Here is a 26,993-nt window from a genome sequence, read left to right as displayed (position 1 = left end):
TTGACAACAGCAACACTGAAAACTCCTCAAATGAGACAGTGTCTCTTCCTCTATATTAAACAGTGGGCTCTCCTGAGCCACAAAGTTCAGTCCCTCATTCTGCTACACACACACTTCAGGAGTCTTTCAAGGAGGGCCTGACAAATAAAATGTGTCTCCACTGTCAGTCATTTTTGTAAACTAACTTAATGTTTTCCCATGAAAACAGTCTTATAAACAGTAGTTAAGAAACCGGGAAGTAACATTTACCAGGCAATTTTGATTCCTCTTTACAACCCAGCAGCGATGGAGACACTATCCACATTTAACCTTTAACCTGAGGAAAGCAGGGGCTGTCACAGACCTATTCTCCCAAAGTCACACAGCTGAGATGCAAACCAGATCCATTTGGCCCGGCACTGTATACTGACTGACTATATAAACATTTCTTTATGACTTACAGGCTTACGAAATGCTAATGCATACAGTATTTCAGAGGATTCTTACCACAACCCTGAGGCAGGTGTACTTGTTCCTATTTTACACATGAGGAGACAGAGGAGCTAGTACACGTTAGTGCAGAGGATAATCAAGTGCGGGCTGGGGGGTGGCGGGCAGGGCAAGGTCAGAGAGACTGGGGTTCAGAGCCCCAGCTGTGTCTGTTGCCAGCTGCGTGACCCTGGGCATGTTCCTTCAAATCCCTGGGCCTCATTTACCTCCTCCTCACATGTATAATCATCTTCATTCCGGGATGCTGTTTTAAGGCTTAAATAAGTATATATAATTAAAGTACCTAAAACACTGCCCAGCACACAGTAAGTGCACAGTACATGGTAACTGTTTGCTGACTAAAGAGATCACACAGGGAATGGGGATGGAAATTTCTCCAGCCCAGTCCCCCACCGCACTGCCTGCTAGCTTAAAAATATTAAAATAAGGATTTAGCGAGCATTATAATGTAGCTGAAATTCTATGTAAGCATCCTCTTCTGCATCAATCTCTCCCTAGCCCTTCTTTCTTTTGGTCTTCCTTTACTGTGTTTTAGGTTAGAGGCTAGGCTTTGCCACATTTGCCAAAATTGCCCAGAAATGGACACTTCAACCCAGTTCCTAGTTTCACACTTGTCTCACAAGTCCTGTAGGCAGCAAGCCTGGGCCTCCCACTCAGCACAGAAGTCCTTGTCTCCTTACATGAATAGAAACACAAGGCTATAGGGCACGCTGGACTTCTTGGTCTCGAGTCGTACCTGGTCACAGGGCTTCACCCGTGAGTCTTAAGCCAGAAGCATTTATGACCTGTGCTCTCCATTCATGCATCTTAACCACGGAACCAGAGTCCTGGACTCTAAAGGGGGATGGGCACTGCACTGGCAAGGGAGTCCGGGGTGTGTAGGACCTCAGGTAGAAGCCTGCGCTCAGGGTGCTGGCACTGCCATGGAAAGGGGAGAGGGGATGGGGCTTCCCTGGTGGTGCAGTGGTTGAGAGTCTGCCTGCCGATGCGGGGGACACGAGTTCGTGCCCCGGTCCGGGAGGATCCCACATGCCGCGGAGCGGCTGGGACCGTGAGCCATGGCCACTGAGCCTGAGCGTCCGGAGCCTGTGCTCCGCAACGGGAGAGGCCACAACAGTGAGAGGCCCGCGTACGGCAAAAAAAAAAAAAAAGAGAGAGAGAGACGGGATGAAGAGCAAGATGAGAGGGGACAGAGTATCTGGGCTGAGTATACAGGATGAGTCAGGCTCAATTTATTTTGCTTAGGGGGAGAGAAGGAAGTTCTAGTACCAGAATCAGGGCAGAGATATACCCTTGGGGGGGGTGGCCCTAGACATTTACAACTTGGGAAAGCACCTTAATTTTTTTCTTCACAAATACATCATAGACAGACTGCTTGTATTTGCCAAAAATAGTTAATTACCTAACTGCACTGATTCAGCCATTAAACGGCTGGATAACCCCTTCTTTAACATGGACCATAAGTAAACATTTCCCTTCCAAATATATTATATATAATATTCCTCCAAATATGTGAACTTCTTTTTCTCTCCCTGGCTTAATATAATTTATCAACACTGATTTTTTAAAATTAAATATATCAGGCGAAGCTAATATGAAGCACTCTAAATTAGTGGAATATTCTGGTACCATTAAAAGGCAAAGCGTGATATGTGTATCTGGAGATGAGGCTGAAATCATGCCGCAGAGGGTTAACAGAAACTGGTGACTAACAGGAATTCCTGAGCTTGTCTTAGAGAACAGCACATAAGAAGAGCACAGCTTGTTCAAAACCCCTCCACTTGTACCCTACCTTCTCTGACCCAGCTCGCCTTAATTATTTTTTAACTCCTTAACCACCTTTATAGACAATGCTGATGTATGGGTCACATAGTGATGGGGGGGCTTAAGTTGTTTTCCAGGAACTGGGAGTTGGCTTCTGTGCAGTTCAAGCTGGCTAAGGTTGGCTGGGACCACCGACCCTAAAACTGAGTCTGGGCAGGTGTCCACTGAATGGCCTTTTGACGTCAGAGGGCTGAAAACTCCACCCTCAATCATGCTAAGTGCCTCCATTTCTGAAGATGAATCTCAAGAAAAAGCATGTAACTAAGATAAATCTGCACAGAACACTGATGACTTCACCTTTTCCTAACTCCAAACACCTTTCCCCATGAGTAAGACCACCCTGCTTCTTTTTTTTTTTTTGCGGTACGCGGGCCTCTCACCGTTGTCGCCTCTCCCATTGCGGAGCACAGGCTCCAGATGCGCAGGCTCAGCGCCATGGCTCACGGGCCCAGCCGCTCCGCGGCATGTGGGATCTTCCCGGACCGGGGCACGAACCCGTGTCCCCTGCCACGGCAGGCGGACCCTCAACCACTGCGCCACCAGGGAAAGCCCCCACCCTGCTTCTTTATCTCATAAATATGTCAAGTCCCTTGCCTTCAGGGAGACAGATCTGAGATTTGTTCTGTCTCCTCACTTGGCTGCCTTGTAAATAACTCTTTCTCAGCTGTAAACTTTGGCATCTCAGCTCTTGTCTTTCAGCATTTGTCTTGCTGCAAGTCAGGCAAAGAAACCTGGTTAAATACCAAGGTTATTGGGCAATTTTTCTCCTTTGTGCTACTTTTGGCTTTCCAAGTTTTCTACATTACGCTCTTATTAATTTGTAATTAGAAAAAATTCTATAATAATACAGTCATCCCGGGGTTTCCCTGGTGGCGCAGTGGTTAAGAATCCGCCTGCCAATGCAGGGAACGCGGGTTCGAGCCCTGGTCCGGGAAGATCCCACATGCTGCGGAGCAACTAACCCCGTGCACCACAACTGCTGAGCCTGAGCTCTAGAGCCCGCGAACCACCACTACTGAAGCCCGCGTGCCTGGAGCCTGCGCTCCACAACAAGAGAAGCCACCGCAATGAGAAGCCCGCACGCCACAACGAAGAGTAGCCCCCGCTCTCTGCAACTAGAGAAAGCCCGTGCACAGCAACAAAGACCCAATGCAGCCAAAAATAAATAAATTTAAATGAATAAATTAAAAAAAAAAGAAACTAGATCTTAATTATAAAAAAAATTAAAATAAAAAAATAATAATACAGACATCCCTCCATACCCCCAGTGGGGGTGGGGATGGGGGTGGTCCAGGACCTCCTCCCTTTCCCCCTCCCCTCCTCAGATGCCAAAATCCGCAGATGCTCAGGCCCCTCATACAAGATAGCATACTTATGAGATGACTTAAAGTATATGCACCCTCCCATATACTTTAACTCATCTCTACATTACCTACAATACCTAATACAATGTAAATGGTATGTAAATTGTTGCTGGCATGTGGGAAATTCAAGTTTTGCTTTCTGGAACTTTCTGGAATTTTTGTTCCCAAATATTTTCAATCCATGAATGGTTGAATCCACAGATGGGGAACCCACAGATATGAAGGGCCAACTGCTGTTTTGTTTTTTAAGGAATTCAATGTATAGGATATTTAACTTGCAAAAATATGGAAAGCAGACTGTAATAATACATACCTTCATTACACTGTTAGACTTGACCCTTATACTGGTAATGGAATCCTTGTGTGAAATGTAAAAATTCAATTCTACCTAACCTTTCACAAAGCCTAGTTTACCAGGCATCCCCTAACACGTTATGCACATTCCTGCTGCACTGTCAGACCTGCTCCATATACGCCTCCCCTGCTCCCTGGCTCACATATACTTCCAAGTCCAGATTTTCAGAACGTTCACAAGTTCCTCTTCTTCCTTGCAGCCTTCTCTAAGAAGTCTGGTGACCTTTTCTTCCTCTTGAAATCAGAGGTCACTTATTATCCACTTCACTCCATTACATAAGTGTCCTCAATTTCCACAGCATGTGCCTTCCTCACCTACACCATAAGCTATGACTTTCTTCATAGCTCCCCACGTCCCCCCCACCCCACGTTATCAGCACAGTGACAGACACCGAAGACCAGTTCCCCGGCATCTGCCGAGTAAGCAACACATACCACTTGATCCACCTTCTGATTATCAGCTGGTGATAGCAGCCACTCGATGTCCAGAGGTCCCTGGTCTTCTGGACCGAGGGTAAATTTGCACGGCAAATAGGCAGTTTCCCCTTTGGCCTTTTCAATCATCTGTTCAGGAGTAGTGATACTCAAACTTCTGGCGAAATCTAGAATATGAAACATGCATATCGACTGAGCATCTGCTCTCAGGCTGGCAGCACGCTCAGCACACCTCAGCTCTTCAGAGGGAGCACAGGATGTGGGTGAAACAGGATTTTATTTGGGACCACAGGAATGAAATTCCAACTCAGCGGTCCCCAGTTTTTAAGTTTGTGCTTCTGTAGAAATAGAATGACAAATATTAATATCCATCTTATTCAACACAATTTCCTTTCAGAACACTGGAAAGTTCCCAACATTATATGGAATACCAGCATTCTCATATGAATCATAAGAACCTAGTAAAGGATTTCTATTATCCAAGCAGATGTTTAAAACTGAACCTGGCTAGAGTCTCTGAAAAGTCAATTATGTCATACTAATTCAAGGCCACATTAATTCACGCTTCCATGGTGCCAGGGACACACTTGGAACTCCCATCACTGGGGCACATGCTGATGAATTTTGACACGTTTTCTGCCAAGGCTTCTGTAATTCCAAATTTTTATTAAATTTGATTCTGTAACTTTTATTGAATGCTTAAAAATATTTCTAAGCAATAAATTTTGATGACAATTCAAAAAGAGAAGAAACTGTCAATTTATATATTTTTAAATGTACCAAATAATTGACCTCCATATTATCTTTAAGATATTTCTTACTGTTTGTCCCTTCTTATTTCCCTTCTGAAAAACAGTCAGACATATTTATTATATCATGTTTTAAAAGACATCATAAAATTCCATAACCTATTCTCAAATTTGTATTCTATGAAACTTCCACTTAGATCACACTAATGCTGGATGGTAATATTTGAAAACTCTATAAAAGCAAAAATAGATGTCCTGAGCCCCAAACAAAAATTCCAACATAGTTTCTTCCAACTGAGTTTGTGAGAGACATGGCTAAAACCCACTGCAACCGGGCTTCCCTGGTGGCGCAGTGGTTGACAGTCCGCCTGCCGATGCAGGGGACACGGGTTCGTGCCCCAGTCCGGGAAGATCCCACATGCCGCGGAGCGACTGGGCCCGTGAGCCATGGCCGCTGAGCGCTGAGCCTGAGCGTCCGGAGCCCGTGCTCCGCAACGGGAGAGGCCACAGCAGTGAGAGGCCCGCGTACCGCAAAAAAAAAGAAAAGAAAAAGATTACAGTTTGAGCAACCAACAACTTAATATAATGCAAATTTGGTCTGTAAATGAACTATCACACAAAACTTTTTTTTTTTTTTTTTTTTTTTACTATTTACACTATAAAAGTTTGAACCACACTAATCTGTCACTGTATGTTTTTCTTGTGATGACCTAACATTTTCTTATGGGTAAAGTCAAATGTGTAACGTATGCAGATCTGAAGTTACAAATGAATACACTGGTTTCCATTCAGCAGCTCTACAACGTGGGCCTCTACATCAACCAACCCTGACTTTCAGGGCTGGATGATGACCTGGAAGAGACCCCAAGCACAAAGATTATGATACATGGGGCCTTCTTCTCTCCCCCACTTCCCATCCCCCTGCTCACACCATAAAAATAAACACAGAGCAAAATTAAAAGTAAATCCAAGTCCTAATTCTCCATAATGATGATTTTGTTGCTGGTTTTCAAATGACACATTCCAACAGAACAAACGAAAATGAAGAATTATATTATTATCCATCATATGAACCTTTCCATTAGCTCTTAGAAGAGGCTTAATACACGCAGACTATCAGTTGTAATGAAATGTTAGTAAGGTTGCAGCCAATAGATTGAGAAGGAAAGAAAAGTCAGGTTACATTCAAGACCATTTATATTCAGGCACCATCCTAGGCTTTTATCACATTTAAGTGCACTCATCAAACAGCAAATTAAAATTGGACACAGATTCTCTGCAGGCCCTCCCCTAAATCAGAGGTGGCCTTGTTTTGGCGAATAGAAAGTAGCCTGAGTACTACTGAGCCAGTCCCAGGGCTAGGCTTCAAGAGGCGTTGCTGCTCCACACAGAGAGAACTGAGGTGTCAGACCAACAGCTATAAGTACCCAACCTGCAGCCACCCTAAAACACCACTCTAGTCCACACCAGCTGCCTGCAGCTCCAGGAGTGACCCTAGACAGGATCATGAACTAATACACGATTGTTCTTTTAAAGCCTCTAAAGTTTGGGTTAGTTTGCTAAACAGCAAAGATTGGTATGCCATCCAAAACCACTGATTCAGCCCAAATGGACCACTTACCATCCCCCCAGAAGTTCATACTACTCCAATCTCCATTTCATGTGCACATTTCTAGTTTAGATGGTATGATTTGATAGGTATCTGTATAATCGCAACTATTTCTCCTGATTAATATTCAATCCTCTGAATAAATACTTTCTATCATTTCTAATAAACTCAATTCCATTCCTACCTCATTCACTCAGGCACTCTGCTACCTCTCCAGCCTACAATGATTTTTCCTCTGTCTTCCTAGTAATGCTCACAGTACTTTACTTTCTGCTATCCGTTATCACCCATTTGGCGCTCAGCGAATACTATCTTCTTCTTTTCTTTCCTTTTATAAACTCAGGCTCCATGGTTTTTGTCCCATCTTCTAGATATCGATGAGCTTATCTTCCCATACTACCTTGTAATTTTCAGTGAATGTTTTAAATGCATGCCCTGATTCACCATTAGCTCCATCAGGGTCAGCAGAAATTGTGGATACCTTTATCCTCTGTTGTGTTCCTTGCACATTAGTAGAAAATAACTGGTGACTGGATTATAAGTTTGATGAATTTTAGAAATGTTGAAAAATAGCATTAATCTGCCAGAAGGTCCTGCTACTTGAAGATCTCCTGTCTATAGCTCCTACAATTGTCTGCATTTGTCTGGGTATGAATACCATATGTATGATGTAAGATAAGAACAATCTAAGTACAGTCCAGGATGAGAATTCCATTTCAAACAAATCAAGACATAGTCCAAAAATATGGAGGCAAAAATATATATAAGTAAGAATGAAAATTTGCCATAAAAAAAACAATTAAAACTTCCTGGTTACTCTGTGCTTCTAGAGCTTTTATTTGATAAAAAATCAAATGAAAACTTTAGAGGCATCAATTAGATATCTAAATAAGTGAAAGTTAAATTCATGCTCAGTACTTATACTACAGTCATTAGAATGAAATGTAACTTCGTTTTCATGATAGTATCATCCATTCTTTCTTCTTTGATACATAAAAATTACTTTTAAAGAGTATCTTAGAAAACAGTTTCATGTGTATAAAAATGATCTGGATAGATACCAAACTGTTAGTTATTTTTCACAACTGAGATTTTAAGAAAGGTGAGCTTCATAATGAGATTTCCTTAATATGTATACTGCTAAAAGAAATTTTAAACAGACTCTTAAACGGTTTTCAGCATTTCTTTTTCCAAAAATGTTTAAAACATTCAACTGCTCTTCATTGTGTTGCACTAGAAATGAATTAAAATCTCAAGATGGTAGAAAACAGTTATTGGGTTTCCTAGCAACACTGAAGGGGCCTCTCTGCACGAGGGCATAGTTTTTCAAGCACTGATGTATGCATCAGTCACAAATTGTAGAAGACAAAAGGCAGACACTTGGTCTCAGGCAGTGTCTCTGGATATTCTTAACACTGCCCAATTCTATTTATGCAGCAAATTGAGTGATAATTTAACTTGCAAACTACTTGTAAGTTCAAACATGGTCTCAAACCTAAGTCAAATAACAAATCTTCTTATAATTTTATTCAAACATATTCAGAATGTGATGAAATACGCAGCACATGATCAACCACAAGTACTTGGAGGGTCCTGTTAACAAGTGCTCAGCACTGGATTATGTAAATAAACAGACTGAATCATGTCCCTTTTTGGCAGTGACTAAAATAACATCTCCCAGTTTTCTGCTTGCTTTCTCTAATCTCCAAATTCCAAATCACTTGAGTCTGTGGAACCTCTCTTCTGCCCAGTCTGACTTCTATCTGAGCATCAAAATGACATGACTTCATCAGAGTATTTTTCAGCTTTGATGTTGTCATCTTCTGCCAAGGCCTTCGATCTGTTTCCACCGTCAGAAAGGAGCACAACTGGAGAGCGTGGCAGGCAGTACTCCTCCTGAAGGCAGGCAACGTTTGCAACTGATAACCTGCCTTACTTCTTTCATTTCTTTTCAAGTTTAAGCTACATGTTAACCTGGATGGTCTTCAGCTATCTTTTCCTTCTGTCAATCTTAAAATCATAGGAAGTTGGAATGTGCTCATGAAACTTTATAGTTGATTAAAAAAATAAATGAAGTAAATGTGTGAGAATTTTCGATAATGTTTTGACTGAGGAAAGTCTTAAAGAAAACTAGAGGGGCTTCCCTGGTGGCGCAGTGGTTGAGAGTCTGCCTGCCAATGCAGGGGACATGGGTTTGGGCCCTGGTCTGGGAAGATCCCGCATGCCGCGGAGCGGCTGGCCCCGTGAGCCACAATTACCGAGCCTGCGCATCTGGAGCCTGTGCTCCGCAACGAGAGAGGCCACAATAGTGAGAGGACCGCGCACCGCGATGAAGAGTGGCCCCCGCTTGCCACAACTAGAGAAAGCCCTCGCCCAGAAACGAAGACCCAACACAGCCATAAATAAATAAATAAAATATATTAAAAAAGGCAAAATTCCTTTAAAAAAAAAAAAACTAGAGAACACAAAACAGAGAACACAGAAACTATGAAGGAAAACACATAAATTTAACTATATTAAAAATCTTAGGTTAAAAAAATCACCATTTAGCTTTCAACAAAACTTGCTGAACGAAGGAAGGTTTTCTGCTGTTCTATCACTGAGGAAATGAGACAAAAGGAATGACCTGAAACGTGTTTTCCACATATTTATCTATACAAGCAAGACACTAAATGTGGAGTCTGACCAAAGATGGCATATGCACAGGGATCTTTCAAGCAGTGATGAGTGAGGTATTTTCACCTGCGTGGAGAGAGGGGCTCCCACATAAGCTGTCTAGAGATCTAAGCAATCAATGAAATGCTTCATTACAACAGAATCAAATGGCATTCAAGAAATTCTGGATGCCCGAGGTAAGCAGGTCACAGTACGCTGGGGACAGCACAGGCAAAGCAAACTCACAGGCCCAAGTACCTTTGTCTAAGAGAATGGAAACAGAAAAAGCCAAGCTAGGCAAAAGTGTTGGAAATATTGCAGCACCCATGGAGGGCGAGTCCACCTTACTGGACCAACACTACAGGAGGCCTGTGAAATGCAAATGAGCAAATCCACTTTGAGGAATTGAGGCTGAACTCACAAGACCTAATACGTGCAAGCATGCATCTGAAAACAACCCCAATGTCCGACAAAAGGCAGCATCCGAAAACAACCTAGACGCCTAATAACAGGCAGGAGAATTAGGGTAAGAAATCCAAGCTCTCCTACCTGAGACAAAGAACTAGAGCAAACACACTAGGCCAGAACGAGCCCGCTCCAGCCAAAGGACCGGACTAAAATATGGCTTTCAGGTAGTAAAATCGACTCCCACTTATATTAATGGACGTTCGACTAAACACTGCCACCACCAGGTTTAATTCCATTTACCTGACAGCAAAGACAGTTATCTAATCAAATTAGATCTTTCAAAAAGAATATGACCTTTAACATACACGTTTAATAATAAATATACAAGTATAATAATACTCTGGGGGGACTGTGCTAGTGACTGAATCGTGTCCCATCATAGTTCTTGAGGATGCCTTAATGAATCCCCCATGTGACTGTGTTAGAGACGGCCTTTAAGGAGGTGATTATGTTACATTCGGTCGAAGGGTGGAGCCCTAATTCGATGAGAACTGGTACCTCCTTAATGTAACTTTTTTTTTTTTTTTGCGGTACGGGGGCCTTTCACTGTTGTGGCCTCTCCCGTTGCGGAGCACAGGCTCCGGACGCGCAGGCTCGGCGGCCATGGCTCACGGGCCCAGTCGCTCCGCGGCATGTGGGATCTTCCCGGACCGGGGCACGAACCCGTGTCTCCTGCATCGGCGGGTGGACTCTCAACCACTGCGCCACCAGGGAAGCCCTCCTTAATGTAACTTTGATGTTCTGATTTATAATACATATATATTTGGTCTGTGTCCCAGTGCCTGGCACAGAGCTCCTAGGAGCGATCAAGGTGTCTTTTGTTATGATAACGGAGACTTTTAGAGAACTCCTAAGGAACCTAAGGACCGGCTGGCTGCCAAGGGAGGCGATCATGTGAAGAGAGGATTAGAACTACCAGTCCCACCCCCAACCCTGGGGGGGGAGGGGGAGGGGCTGGAGACTAAGTTCATTCACCAGCAGCCAATGATTTGATCCATCATGCCTCTGTAATGAAGACTCTATAAAAACCGAAAAGGACAGTATTAGGATAGAACTGGGTTGTTAAACACATGGAGATGCTCAGAGAGCATAGAAGCGCGAAGCCTCTCCCCATACCTTGGCCCTAGGCATCTTCCATTTGGCTGTATATCCTTTTTATAATAAACTGATGATCTAGGAAGTAAAAATTTCTGAGTTCTGCGAGCCGCTCTAGTAAATCGAGCTAAGGAGAGGGTGGTAGGAACCCCAGATCTATAGAAGCATAGCTGACAACCTGAACGCGCAACTGGCATCTGAAGTGCGTGTGCGCATGAGGGGGGGTGGCAGGCTCGCAGGACCGAGCCCTTATGAACCTGTGGGTCTGACGCTACCTCCGGGTGGATGATGTCAGAACATCCAGCTGGTGTCAAAGAATTCCTTGGTGGACGTAGCGGGGAGGGCCCCCTATACACACACAGCAGAATTGGTGTCAAATTAAAATGTCCCAAATGCAACCATTTTTCTCTATGTCCAGGCAACAGCCATCTCTCCCACAGGCTGAGCCTGCTGTCTTCCCTGCCCCCACTCTACCTCATCTGACCACCTCCATGCTTCACCCGTGTGCTCTGAACAGCTGTTTCTGAAATTATACCACTGCCATGTCTGAACACCCCTGGCAGCCCCTCCCTGGTTCAGACACCTTTATCCTCCTCAAGGCCCTTGGTGAGCAGGCGCCTCCCCACCTCTGGCTGCTCCGCACCCGCACTCTCCCCACGTGCCGCAGCACTGAGCACCCACACGCTTTATAACACTGCCTTCCTTGCTCCATCCCACCTTTTGGACTCACTTCTATTACTTTGGTCTCGGGTCAGGCACTTCCCCAGAAAGCATTCTTTCTTTGTGCCCAAATACGGACTGACTCCAATGGACTCCTCAGTCAGCTGATGAGGCCTCCATCACAAGTACTTACCCTGTTTTACTGAGGTTGCTTCTTCACTGTGTGTCCTTCCTACCCTATACCCTCAGTGAATATTTCGCATTTGATTTAGAAGCCAAAGCTTCTTGATTATCATTGATTGCCTAGCAAAATTTCTGGTGCTCAGCTTAAAAAAAAAAACAAAAAAAAAAAAAGGAAAAGGAAAAGGAAAAGGAAAAGTCACAGGCACAAGTAGTACCTTTGTGTAAGAGAAGGGAAACTGAGGATCTACCAGAAATGAAAGATGTTTCATTTCAAAATAGTGAGGAAAAATTAACAAGATGTAATGTGGCTAAAAGTAGGTGAAAATACTTTAAGACTTTTCTCTATTAAAGATGGAACCACAACAATGAAAGTATCCTGGTCTGCAGCCAATCACAGAAGGAAAGCAAAGAAATCAGAGAAAGCACCAAGGGGGAAAAGATGAGTTAAGCGCACACTTGCGGAGCACCTGTGTTTGTGCACGTTTCCCTCGTCTGAAAGGCCCGCTTTCTCCCACTGAAAGCACCTGCAGCCATTCAAAGTACCTCTCACCTGTGGCCTCCTCCGAAGTTTTCCCAGGCCCCCACAGGCAGTGTTAATTGCTTCCTCCTCTCAGTTACACAACCCCCACCTCTACTGAAGGTAGCTGTTTACATGTCCCTACCCTTAACCACATACTTTCACTTGCTTAACAGGGTGCCGGGGTTTCACCTCTGGAGGGCATGTTCCAAGCCTTAATTCAACAAGACCCCAGACCTGCCTTGGACGAAACTGCTCAGTTCCAGTGGAGGGCGGGAGCTCAGAGCAGAGGGAAGATGAAGGAGCCATTTGAAAGAGGAGTGGTGATGGGAGAGAGGACCATGAAACCTTTCGGGAAAAGTATGGGAAGGAGAGCCACACGGGAAGACTGTGCATCCAGGGAAGTAAAGGAAAGGAACAGTGAAGTCACTGGAGATATATGGAGCTGAGAGGGAGCTGAACAAGCTTGGTCGTATGCTAACAAGAGCAAAGACAGATGCTTATTACTTTAATATTCACGTTACAAGAAATGTTAGCAAATGTGGTAAGAAATTAATGTGTATGCAACTTTATGTTTAGTTATATATATATTTTAAAGCAGCCTACCTGATCAGTCACTCATTTTTTAAAATATTTTACCTATTTATTTATCTATTTATTTATTCGGCTGCACTAGGTCTTAGTTGCCGCATGCAAACTCTTAGTTGCAGCACATGGGATCTAGTTCCCTGACCACGGATCCGAACCCGGGTCCCATACATTGGGAGCGTGGAGTCTTAGCCACTGAACCACCAGGGAAGTCCCTAAGTATAGTTATATTAACATGAAAGAAATATGACATTAAGAAAAACTTTTATTCATGAATATTCTAAAATCACAACTAGGGATGAAGAAAAGTTGCTTGTCTATCTATCTCTAGAACAACATGAAGCAAAAGGAGAAAAATGTTACACACCAATGTGTGGTTTCTCAGAATATGTGGAGTTGGACTCCCCTGGTGGTGCAGTGGTTAAGAATCCGCCTGCCAATTCAGGGGACATGGGTTCAATCCCTGGTCTGGGAAGATCCCACACGCCGCAGAGCAGCTAAGCCTGTGCGCCACAGCTACTGAGCCCACGCACCACAACTACTGAAGCCCAAGTGCCTAGAGCCCGTGCTCTGCAACAAGATAAGCCACCACAATGAAAAGCTCATGAACCGCACAATGAAGAGTAGCCCCAACACAGCCAAAAATTAGAAGAAAGAAAGAAAATCTGGAGTCATTCCAAAGATATTAACAAAAAAGAAAAACTAGGAATAAAAATAAGAATAATTTAACTTCACATTCAGAAGTCTTGCATATTTCTTTGGTTTCTTGAAAAGGGGTATGTTATGATGACCTTCATGTCAATTGTTACAAAGAATGTATTTGATATTGACTTTTGTGAGAAATGTCAAAGTATGTCATAGAGATTACTATTTTAAATAGAGAAGATGTTCAATTGTGCTGCTTAATTCAGAATACAGAATTCAGGAACCTTACATAAAAATACAGTAACATTCAATAATAATTCATGAGAACAATGTTAAAAAATAAACTGGGAAAATCAGGAAGTGGTATGTTTAAGGAATTGATCATGACAAGTATAATTTTGTTGTGTATGTTTGATAACAAATACTACACATCAGATGTCTGGGTTAGCAAGTAAGTCATTGGGATACTTTAAACCCTTTTTAAATGTTGCAAAAATGCAACTGCCAAGCTATTTAGACCATTTCCTTGACCCTGACGCCAATCTGCCAATTTCCTTCTCACCGGGGAGTTGTTTTGGGATTAGCAATGTTTAAAATTCACCTAAATAGGGCTTCCCTGGTGGCGCAGTGGTTGAGACTCTGCCTGCTGATGCAGGGGACTCGGGTTCCTGCTCCAGTCTGGGAAGATCCCACATGCCGCAGAGCGGCTGGGCCCGTGAGCCATGGCAGCTGAGCCTGTGCGTCCAGAGCCTGTGCTCCACAACGGGAGACGCCACAACAGTGAGAGGCCTGCGTACCGCAAAAAAAAAACCAAAAAACAAATTCACCTAAATAGTGTTTCTTTCTAGAAAGGAAAAAGAAAAACACTTTAAGTATGTTAACACTAGTTAACTACTCCAACTAGGCCTTTAAATATTGCTGGGGAAGAGAAGAAAACACCAGAAGGTAGATAGAAATTATGCTCTTTGCTGTCTAGGAGTTTTTGTTTAATTCCCATGTGTTACTCAATACAGGATGTCAATATGTACTTAGCTAAGAAAATAATACTTACAGTCAAATAACAATGAGAAATGACATTAAGTATACTTACTTAATGCTGGTTTTTTCTATGCTGTTTTTTTTTTATATCAATTCTCAGCTCCCCACCCCCAATGAGAAATCAAAAAGCAAGTGCCCAGGAAATAAACTGAGACAGAAATGAGGAAACCATCATCTTAACCATAAATAGTAACTAACAGTGACTGAGTACCTATTATATGCCAGGCACGTTTCAAAATATTTTACACATATTAACTCTTTCAGCCTCATAACGACTCTGAGAGAGGTACTAATATCATCCCGATTTTACAATGAAGAAACAGAGACACTGAGAGGTATCTAAGCTACTATGGGAGCAAGATACAAATCTAGGCAGATTGGCTCCCAAGCCACACTGGTCCTGCAAGAAGAAGTCCACCAGTCAACACCCCCAGACATAAGACATTTCCTTTTAAAAGTCACTACAAAGTAACACAGTGAGTAAGTTATTAGACCCCATTCCAATCACCTTGGTGGAAGAAGGGTTCAGGATTTACACTATTCCTCTCCTGTACTAGATTTCCAAGAAGACAGCATTTTAGGTAGCACGTGGTTCTGGAGTTTGGGTGGACCCTTTTTTTTTTTTCTTTCGGTATGCGGACCTCTCACTGCTGTGGCCTCTCCTGCTGCGGAGCACAGGCTCCGGACATGCAGGCTCAGAGGCCATGGCTCACGGGCCCAGCCGCTCCGCGGCATGTGGGATCTTCCCGGACCGGGCCACGAACCCGTGTCCCCTGCATCGGCAGGCAGACTCTCAACCACTGTGCCACCAGGGAAGCCCTGGACCCTTTTTTTAAACAGAGAAACAAATACCAGACCAGGATCTGTTGTCAAGTTTGTCACAAAAAAGCTCTATCACTTTGGACATGTTGTTTCTCTAGGGCTCAAATATAAATAAACGGTGTTAGTAAATTATCTGTTTCAGATCTAAATATGTCCTACATATGACCATCAATCAAGCAACCAACAAGAAGCCTTCCCTCAACATCCATCCCCTCCCCTCCTTGCACAACTCAAAGGCAGTAGCAACAGTTCTCTGAGTTCACCTCACAGCAAGTGCAGACATTTCTGACATATGAGCAGACTGAATTATGCAAGCAGTTCTGCCCACAAATAGCATCGGCTCTGAAGTCAGATCTGCATTCAAATTCAAACTGAGCTTACCAAATGCTTAGCCAGGGCAAGTATCTAGCCTTTTAAAGTATTAACGTTGGGGCTTCCCTGGGGGCGCAGTGGTTGAGAGTCCGCCTGCCAATGCGGGAGACACGGGTTCGAGCCCTGGTCTGGGAAGATCCCACATGCCACGGAGCAACTAAGCCCGTGCGCCTCAACTACTGAGCCTGCGCTCTTAGAGCCTGCGAGCCACAACTACTGAAGCCCGTGCTCCTAGAGCCCGTGCTCCACAATGAGAAGCCACAGCAATGAGAAGCCCGCGCACTGCAACTAAGAGTAGCCCTTGCTCACCACAACTAGAGAAAGCCCACATGAAGCAACGAAGACCCAATGCAGCCAAAAATTAATTAATTAATTAATTAATTAATTTTAAAAATAAATAAAGTCTTAACTTCTTTTCTGTAAAATGGGAATTAGTAGTAACAATGCTTACTTCTTTATAGGGATTAAGTAAAATAATGTATGTAAAGTTCTTAGAACAGTTCCAGCACAACTTGGTATCATCCTTTCAATAAGCAGTATCCAGGACCCTCTGGCCTTCTGAGATGGCCCACACTCTGTCTGTGGAGTGTGTTTCTCTCTAAATAAATCCACTTCTTACCTATCACTTTGTCTCTCACTGAATTCTTTCTGCAATGAGACATCAAGAACCTGAGGTTCGGGCTTCCCTGGTGGCGCAGTGGTTGAGAGTCTGCCTGCCGATGCAGGGGACACGGGTTCGTGCCCCGGTCCAGGAAGATCCCACATGCCGTGGAGCGGCTGGGCCCGTGGGCCATGGCCGCTGAGCCTGCGCTTCTGGAGCCTGTGCTCCGCAACGGGAGAGGCCGCAGCAGTGAGAGGCCTGCGTACCACACACACACAAAAAAAAGAACCTGAGGTTCATTAAGTCCTGAGACCAGATACTGAAACCCCTACCAGGTAGAAGAAGTTAACTGTGTGCTGCATACAAGCAGACCAGTTGGAACGAGGTCGATGATGCTGACTCCCAATTACCTCACTACCAACGAATCAGAAGAATGTCCATGAGCTGACCATGCCCTCTTTGAACCGTTACTATAAAACTCCTCATTACCTCCTCCAGGTGGGGATACAGTTTTGAGGGCATTAGTCCGCTGTGGCCCCCTTTGCCTGGCAAAACAATAAAGGTATTCTTTTCTACTTCACCCAAAGATAAATAAAATAGACAGTATCCAGTATGACAACTGACTGTCATCTTCCAAGCCTGTCATTCCTACTAGGAAATAAATTCGTGTAGTGTTGGGAAGGTGTCATTTAATCTTTTATCCCTGACACTAAGCAGAGCCTTCCATATAGGAAGAACTCAAAATCTGTTATGTAAATAAAGGACACTGACATGTATCTATTAGGTTTGGCAATCAGAACCTCATTGGTGACCTAGGCCAAATTTGATTTATTGAAGGCTCGGGGTTGGGGGAGGGTGCAATGGGATATTTCTAACTACAGAGGTGGAAATATGTGAGCAGAGACAGAAAATGACTGCTCTTTTGAGGAACATGGCTCCCAAGAGTAGGAGACAGCAGTGTGCTGTGTGGTCAAGGAAAGGCTGTTTCGAAATGAGAAATGTAGAGCATGTTTATGACTCAAAAGGAAAGAGCAAATAGAATGGGAGGTTAAAATACACAGAACAGAACACTCAGAGAGTGAAGGATCAAGACCCCAGGAGACAACGAGACCTAGAAAACAGGGGATAAGACAACTTTAAATAAGATTCGAGGGAAGGACATTTCCTCTGTAACAAAGGAGGCACAGAGTATTTACTTAGAATAAAAGAGGCAGAAAAAAATGTGGGTAGAGGGGTTTTTGGAGACTGGTTCAAGTCTGAACTATGTGAAGAGGAATGGGAGAAAAATCGAATGACTGCAGGATGGTACCATGAGTCCAACAGAGATGAGCTAATAGCTGATGAAGCTGAGCAAAGATATATGGTTTATCATCCCTTTTTTTTCTAGTTTTATATTTATTTGAAATTTTCCATAATAAAAATGTTTTAAAAAGAAAACTACAATGATGTGACACTACACACCTAGCAGAGCAGACAAAATGAAAAAAGGCTATGATGAGGATGTGGAGCAACTCTCATCTCTATTGATGGGAGTGGGAGTGTCAACTGGTACAATTAACTTGGTGTGTGTGTGTGTGTGTGTGTGTGTTTGTTTGTTTATTTTTTTGGCTGTGTTGGGTCTTCGTTGCTGCGTGCGGGTTTTCTCTGGTTGTGGCAACTGGGGGCTGCTCTTCGTTGCGGCGCATGGGCTTCTCGTTGCAGTGGCTTCTTTTGTTGCGGAGGACGCACTCTAGGCGCGTGGGCACAGTAGTCATGGCACACGGGCTTAGTTGCTCTGTGGAATGTGGGATCTTCCCAGACCACGGCTTGAACCCGTGCCCCCTGCACTGGCAGGTGTATTCTTAACCACTGCGCCACCAGGGAAGTCCTACAATTAACTTTTGAAAATGTTTGGCAGCATCAACTAAAGCTACACAGATGTATAATCTATAAGACCCCAGAAAGCCAGTCATAGTTAGAGAACTGTATGTACGTGTGCACTAAAACAAATGCCTGAGGATGTCACAGCCGCATTTTTCACAACAGCAGAAAACTGGAGGGAAAAAATGTCCACCAACAGTAGAATGGGTAAATCAACCATGGTATAGTCACACAATGCAATACCATATAGCAAAGCAAATGAATAAACTAGAGCTACACAATGGGAATAATTGTACAAGCATGATAGGAAGCTTAGGGAGAAAAGCTTATACTGTATAACATTTATATAAAGTGCCAACACTAATCTATGCTGTTAGAAATCAGAAGACAGTGAAGGAAGTGACTGCAGGGGGCATGGGGGGACTTCTGAGTTGCGGGTTATGTAATATACCTTGATCTGGGTGATAACTATAGATGGGTCTGCTTTGTAATAATGTTCTCACCTGTAAACTGGCAAATAATGCTTTAAACTGCATGCCATTCTATGTATGAATGTCATACTTCAAATAGAAGGTCTATTTAAAAATGAATTTAATACATGAATAGACAACACATCATCCCAAATTGAGGAGCCAGGAGTCAGTGCTGTGCCTCTGAGGTGGGAGAGCCAACTTCAGGACACTGGTCCACAAGAGACCTCCCAGCTCCACATAATATCAAACGGCGAAAATCTTCCAGAGATCTCCATCTCAACACCAGCACCCAGCTTCACTCAACGACCAGCAGGCTACAGTGCTGGACACCCTAAGCCAAACAACTAGCAAGACAGGAACACAACGCCACCCATTAGCAGAGAGGTGGCCTAAAATCATAAAAAGTCCACAGACACCCCAAAACACACCACCAGACGTGGACCTGCCCACCAGAAAGACAAGATCCAGCCTCATCCACCAGAACACAGGCACTAGTCCCCTCCACCAGGAAGCCTACACAACCCACTAAACCAACCTTAGCCACTGGGGACAGACACCAAAAACAACAGGAACTACGAACCTGCAGCCTGCAAAAAGGAGACCCCAAACACAGTAACATAAGCAAAATGAGAAGACAGAAGAACACACAGCAGGAGAAGGAGCAAGATAAAAACCCACCAGACCTAACAAATGAAGAGGTAATAGGCAGTCTACCTGAAAAAGAATTCAGAATAATGATGGTAAAGATGATCCAAGATTCTATTTCCCAGATCCAAAATCTTGGAAATAGAATAGACAAAATGCAAGAAACAGTTAACAAGGACCTAGAAGAACTAAAGATGAATCAAGCATCGATTAAAAACACAATACATGAAATAAAAAATACTCTAGATGGGATCAATAGCAGAATAACTGAGGCAGAAGAACGGATAAGTGAGGTGGAAGATAAAATAGTGGAAATAACTGCTGCAGAGCAAAATAAAGAAAAAAGAATGAAAAGAACAGAGGACAGTCTCAGAGACCTCTGGGACAACATTAAACGCACCAACATTCGAATTATAGGGGTTCCAGAAGAAGAAGAGAAAAAGAAAGGGACTGAGAAAATATTTGAAGAGATTATAGTTGAAAACTTCCCTAATATGGGAAAGGAAATAGTTAATCAAGTCCAGGAGGCACAGAGAGTCCCATACAGAATAAATCCAAGGAGAAATACGCCAAGACACATATTAATCAAACTGTCAAAAATTAAACACAAAGAAATCATATTAAAAGCAGCAAGGCAAAAACAACAAATAACACACAAGGGAATCCCCATCAGGATAACAGCTGATCTCTCAGCAGAAACTCTACAAGCCAGAAGGGAGTGGCAGGACATACTTAAAGTGATGAAGGAGAAAAACCTGCAACCAAGATTACTCTACCCAGCAAGGATCTCATTCAGATTTGATGGAGAAATTAAAACGTTTACAGACAAGCAAAAGCTGAGAGAGTTCAGCACCACCAAACCAGCTTTACAACAAATGCTAAAGGAACTTCTCTAGGCAAGAAACACAACAGAAGTAAAAGACCTACAATAATGAACCCAAAACAATTAAGAAAATGGGAATAGGAACATACATATCGATAATTACCTTAAATGTAAATGGACTAAATGCTCCCACCAAAAGACACAGAGTGGCTGAATGGATACAAAAACAAGACCCATCTATATGCTGTCTACAAGAGACCCACTTCAGACCTAGAGACACATACAGACTGAAAGTAAGGGGATGGAAAAAGATATTCCATGCAAATGGAAACCAAAAGAAAGCTGGAGTAGCAATTCTCATATCAGACAAAATAGACTTTAAAATAAGGACTACTAGAAGAGACAAAGAAGGACACTACATAATGATCAAGGGATCGATCCAAGAAGAAGATATAACAATTGTAAATATTTATGCACCCAACATAGGAGCACCTCAATACATAAGGCAAATACTAACAGCCATAAAAGGAGAAATCGACAGTAACACACTCATAGTAGGCGACTTTAACACCCCACTTTCACCAATGGACAGATCATCCAAAATGAAAATAAATAAGGAAACACAAGCTTTAAATGATACATTAAACAAGATGGACTTAATTGATATTTATAGGACATTCCATCCAAAAACAACAGAATACACATTTTTCTCAAGTGCTCATGGAACATTCTCCAGGATAGATCATATCTTGGGTCACAAATCAAGCCTTGGTAAATTTAAGAAAATTGAAATTGTATCAAGTATCTTTTCCGACCACAATGCTATGAGACTAGATATCAATTACAGGAAAAGAGCTGTAAAAAATACAAACACATGGAGGCTAAACAATACACTACTTAATAACGAAGTGATCACTGAAGAAATCAAAGAGGAAATTAAAAAATACCTAGAAACAAATGACAATGGAGACACGACGACCCAAAACCTATGGGATGCACCAAAAGCAGTGCTAAGAGGGAAGTTTATAGCAATACAATCCCACCTTAAGAAACAGGAAACATCTCGAATAAACAACCTAACCTTGCACCTAAAGCAATTAGAGAAAGAAGAACAAAAACATCCCAAAGTTAGCAGAAGGAAAGAAATCATAAAAATCAGATCAGAAATAAATGAAAAAGAAATGAAGGAAATGATAGCAAAGATCAATAAAACTAAAAGCTGGTTCTTTGAGAAGATAAACAAAATTGATAAACCATTAGCCAGACTCATCAAGAAAAAAAGGGAGAAGACTCAAATCAATAGAATTAGAAATGAAAAAGGAGAAGTAACAACTGACACTACAGAAATAAAAAAGATCATGAGAGATTACTATAAGCAACTCTATGCCAATAAAATGGACAACCTGGAAGAAATGGACAAATTCTTAGAAATGCACAACCTGCCGAGACTGAATCAGGAAGAAATAGAAAATATGAACAGACCAATCACAAGCACTGAAATTGAAACTGTGATAAAAAATCTTCCAACAAACAAAAGCCCAGGACCAGATGGCTTCACAGGCGAATTCTATCAAGCATTTAGAGAAGAGCTAACACCTGTCCTTCTGAAACTCTTCCAAAATATAGCAGAGGGAGGAACACTCCCAAACTCATTCTACGAGGCCACCATCACCTTGATACCAAAACCAGGCAAGGATGTCACAAAGAAAGAAAACTACAGGCCAATATCACTGATGAACATAGATGCAAAAATCCTCAACAAAATCCTAGCAAAGAGAATCCAACAGCACATTAAAAGGATCATACACCATGATCAAGTGGGGTTTATTCCAGGAATGCAAGGATTCTTCAATATACGCAAATCAATCAACGTGATACACCATATTAACAAACTGAAGGAGAAAAACCATATGATCATCTCAATAGATGCAGAGAAAGCTTTCGACAAAATTCAACACCCATTTATGATAAAAACCCTGCAGAAAGTAGGCATAGAGGGAACTTTCCTCAACATAATAAAGGCCATATATGACAAACCCACAGCCAGCATCGTCCTCAATGGTGAAAAACTGAAACCATTTCCACTAAGATCAGGAACTAGACAAGGTTGCCCACTTTCACCACTCTTATTCAACCTAGTTTTGGAAGTTTTAGCCACAGCAATCAGAGAAGAAAAGGAAATAAAAGGAATCCAAATTGGAAAAGAAGAAGTAAAGCTGTCACTGTTTGCAGATGACATGATACTATACATAGAGAATCCTAAAGATGCTACCAGAAAACTACTAGAGTTAATCAATGAATTTGGTAAAGTTGCAGGATACAAAATTAATGCACAGAAATCTCTGGCATTCCTATATACTGATGATGAAAAATCTGAAAGAGAAATCAAGGAAACACTCCCATTTACCATTGCAACAAAAAGAATAAAATATCTAGGAATAAACCTACCTAAGGAGACAAAAGACCTGTATGCAGAAAATTATAAGACACTGATGAAAGAAATTAAAGATGATACAAATAGATGGAGAGATGTACCATGTTCTTGGATTGGAAGAATCAACATTGTGAAAATGACTCTACTACCCAAAGCAATCTACAGGTTCAATGCAATCCCTATCAAACTACCACTGGCATTTTTCACAGAACTAGAACAAAAAATTTCACAATTTGTATGGAAACACAAAAGACCCCGAATAGCCAAAGCAATCTTGAGAACGAAAAATGGAGCTGGAGGAATCAGGCTCCCTGACTTCAGACTATACTACAAAGCTACAGTAATCAAGACAGTATGGTACTGGCACAAAAACAGAAAGATAGATCAATGGAACAGGATAGAAAGCCCAGAGTTAAACCCACGGACATATGGTCACCTTATCTTTGATAAAGGAGGCAGGAATGTACAGTGGAGAAAGGACAGTCTCTTCAATAAGTGGTGCTGGGAAAACTGGATAGGGACATGTAAAAGTATGAGATTAGATCACTCCCTAACACCATACACAAAAATAAGCTCAAAATGGATTAAAGACCTAAATGTAAGGCCAGACACTATCAAACTCTTAGAGGAAAACATAGGCAGAACACTCTATGACGTAAATCACAGCAAGATCCTTTTTGACCCACCTCCTAGAGAAATGGAAATAAAGACAAAAATAAACACATGGGACCTAATGAAACTTAAAAGCTTTTGCACAGCAAAGGAAACCATAAACAAGACCAAAAGACAACCCTCAGAATGGGAGAAAATATTTGCAAATGAAGCAACTGACAAAGGATTAATCTCCAAAATTTATAAGCAGCTCATGCAGCTCAATAACAAAAAAACAAACAACCCAATCCAAAAATGGGCAGAAGACCTAAATAGACATTTCTCCACAGAAGATATACAGACTGCCAACAAACACATGAAAGGATGCTCAACATCTTTACTCATTAGAGAAATGCAAATCAAAACTACAATGAGATATCATCTCACACCAGTCAGAATGGCCATCATCAAAAAATCTAGAAACAATAAATGCTGGAGAGGGTGTGGAAAAAAGGGAACACTCTTGCACTGCTGGTGGGAATGTGAATTGGTACAGCCGCTATGGAGAACGGTATGGAGGTTCCTTAAAAAACTACAAATAGAACTACCATATGACCCAGCAATCCCACTACTGGGCATATACCCTGAGAAAACCATAATTCAAAAAGAGACATGTACCAAAATGTTCATAGCAGCCCTATTTACAATAGCCCGGAGATGGAAACAACCTAAGTGTCCATCATCGGATGAATGGATAAAGAAGATGTGGCACATATATACAATGGAATATTACTCAGCCATAAAAAGAAATGAAATTGAGCTATTTGTAATGAGGTGGATAGACCTAGAGTCTGTCATACAGAGTGAAGTAAGTCAGAAAGAGAAAGACAAATACTGTATGCTAACACATATATATGGAATTTAAGAAAAAAAAATGTCATGAAGAACATAGGGGTAAGACAGGAATAAAGACACAGACCTACTAGAGAATGGACTTGAGGATATGGGGAGGGGGAAGGGTAAGCTGTGACAAAGTGAAAGAGCGGCATGGACATATATACACTACCAAACGTGAGGTAAATAGCTAGTGGGAAGCAGCCGCATAGCACAGGGAGATCAGCTTGGTACTTTGTGACCGCCTGGAGGGGTGGGATAGGGAGGGTGGGAGGGAGACGCAAAAGGGAGGGGATATGGAAACATATGTATATGTATAACTGATTAAATTTGTTATAAAGCAAAAAAAAAAAAAAAAAGTTATTTTTATTTTGTCTTTGTTAAAAATATGATGTTCTGGGAATTCCCTGGTGGTCCAGTGGTTAGGACTCAGCACTCCCACTCTGGGATCTGGGTTCAATCCCTGGTCAGGGAACTAAGACCCCGGAAGCTGTGCTGTGCAGCCAAAAAGTAAATGTGTGTGTGTGTGTGTGTGTGTGTGTGTGTGTGTGTGTATTATATATATATATATATATATATATATATATATATATATATAAACGTTCTGATGTTTTATAAATGCAATTGAAAAAAAAAGTCTAGCCAAATGGCTAGGCAAAAAGTCTAGCCAATAGTCTCCCTAATGTATGAAGCTATGCATGTGCACTTTTTCTCCAGCTGTGCACCCAGTCCATGAGCAGGAGCAAAGAAACTGGCCTGTAGGATTGATCCACACCAGGAATGCGAGCTGAAATCTGACTATAGGATGCAGGATTAGTGAAGAAATTCTGGTTTTAAAGTAACTGGAAGACTAGAAGCAGGGTGGAAGGGGGCAAGGGCCTGGAGATCGCAATGACAGCAAGGTGTGATGAAAATTTGACAAAGCTGGGAAATAGTGACAATAGAGTTCAAGATTTCTAAGGAAGAACTAAATGTAAGGAGAGGACTGCCTAAGTGAAATGCACAGAAAATCACTGTGTTTGAGGGATCAAGAACTGTGGTGTAGAGATGTTTGAAAAGCAAACTGTAGGACAAAAATCCTAAAATACCAAGATAATGTATGATGGGAGTGGGGGGTATGAGGCAGGGCATTTCATGGTCAGTATCGGAAAGTAACCAGAAGTTTGGCGTAAACAGTGGGCTGAAGGGTTGGTACACAAGGTGAAGGGGGAAAATGATCTGGAGAAGGCAGTGGGTCCCCAAGAGAATAATCAGAAAACCATATGGTTTTACATCACATAACACATCTGCTCAAATCAGTACCTGCTCTGCCTTATTTACTTATTTATTTGTTTTAAGAGTAAGTGTCAGTCTCCCTCCTCCAGACTGAAGCATGAAAATAGTACTGGAACGGCATCTTCCTCATACCTCCTGAAGCACCTATTACAATGTCTCACCCACATGTACAGATTATTTATTTACCCCCCAAACTTCTTCCACAGGGATTGAGATTCTGTATGAGAAATTTAACATATAACTTATAAATCAGGACCAGGGAAATTATAAATTATAATGTAAAACCAAACGGGGGAGTTAAGAATGTGAACATACAGATAGATTTTCTGTAAGTATTTGTTGAATTGGATTGTGACCCACCCATTCCCCCTGCCCCTCATGAACACACACACATACACATCTCAGGAAAGCAATCAAATTTCATTTCTGATTAAAATTAAGTCTCGACCACAGGGCAGACAGCAGAAGCAAAAAGAACTACAATCCTGCAGCCTGTGGAACAAAAACCACAATCACAGAAAGAGAAAATGAAAAGACAGAAGACTATGTACCAGATGAAGGAACAAGATAAAACACCAGAAAAACAACTAAATGAAGTGGAGATAGCGAACCTTCCAGAAAAAGAATTCAGACTAATGATAATGAAGATGATCCAGGACCAGGGAAAAAGAATGGAGGCAAAGATCGAGAAGATGCAAGAAATGTTTAAAAAAGACCTAGAAGAATTAAAGAACAAACAGAGATGAACAATACAATAACTGAAATGAAAAATATACTAGAAGGAATCAATAGCAGAATAACTGAGACAGAAGAATGGATAAATGACTTGGAAGACAGAACAGTGGAAATCACTGCCATGAACAGAATAAAGAAAAAAAGAGTGAAAAGAAATGAAGACAGCCTAAGAGACCTCTGGGACAAAATTAAACGCAACAACATTCTCATTATAGGGGTCCCAGAAGGAGAAGAGAGAGAGAAAGGTCCTGAGAAAATATTTGAAGAGATTATAGTCAAAAACTTCCCTAACATGTGAAAGGAAATAGCCACCCAAGTCCAGGAAGCACAGAGAGTCCCAGGCAGAGTAAGCACAAGGAGAAACATGCCAGGACACACAGTAATCAAACGGACAAAAATTAAAGACAAAGAAAAATTATTAAAAGCAACAAGGGAAAAATGACAAATAACATAAAAGGGGACTCCCATAAGGTTAACAGCTGATTTCTCAGAAGAAACTCTACAGCAGAAGGAAGTGGCATGATATATTTAAAGTGATGAAAGGGAAGAACCTACAACCAAGGTGACTTACCCTGGCAAGGATCTCATTCAGATTCAAGGAGAAAATCAAAAGCTTTACAGACAAGCAAAAATGAAGAGAATTGAGGACCACAAAACCAGCTCTACAACAAATGCTAAAGGAACTTCTCTAAGTGGGAAATACAAGAGAAGAAAAGGATCTAGAAAAACAAACCCCAAACAATTAAGAAAATGGTAATAGGAACATACATATCGATAATTACCTTAAATGTGAAT

The 26,993-nt window shown here is 42.0% G+C and overlaps 1 protein-coding gene across 3 annotated transcripts in view; it reads right to left on the bottom strand.

Moving 5' to 3' along the window:
* The window catches only part of CXADR (CXADR cell adhesion molecule), a gene marked incomplete at its 3' end in the record, with an annotated part of 59,644 nt that overhangs the window by 17,035 nt on the left and 15,616 nt on the right, over positions 1 to 26,993 (bottom strand). For all 3 annotated transcript variants that reach the window (XM_082626091.1, XM_082626092.1, XM_082626093.1), the window contains exon 2: positions 4,467 to 4,633. In XM_082626091.1, coding sequence (XP_082482217.1) covers positions 4,467 to 4,633 — 167 coding nt within the window. The remainder of the gene's footprint in view (positions 1 to 4,466; positions 4,634 to 26,993) is intronic.

This window comes from Mesoplodon mirus (genome assembly GCF_964341445.2).
Source record: "Mesoplodon mirus genome assembly, chromosome: 6".
Lineage (NCBI taxonomy): Eukaryota > Metazoa > Chordata > Mammalia > Artiodactyla > Ziphiidae > Mesoplodon > Mesoplodon mirus.
This window is presented reverse-complemented; position numbering and strand designations above follow the sequence as displayed.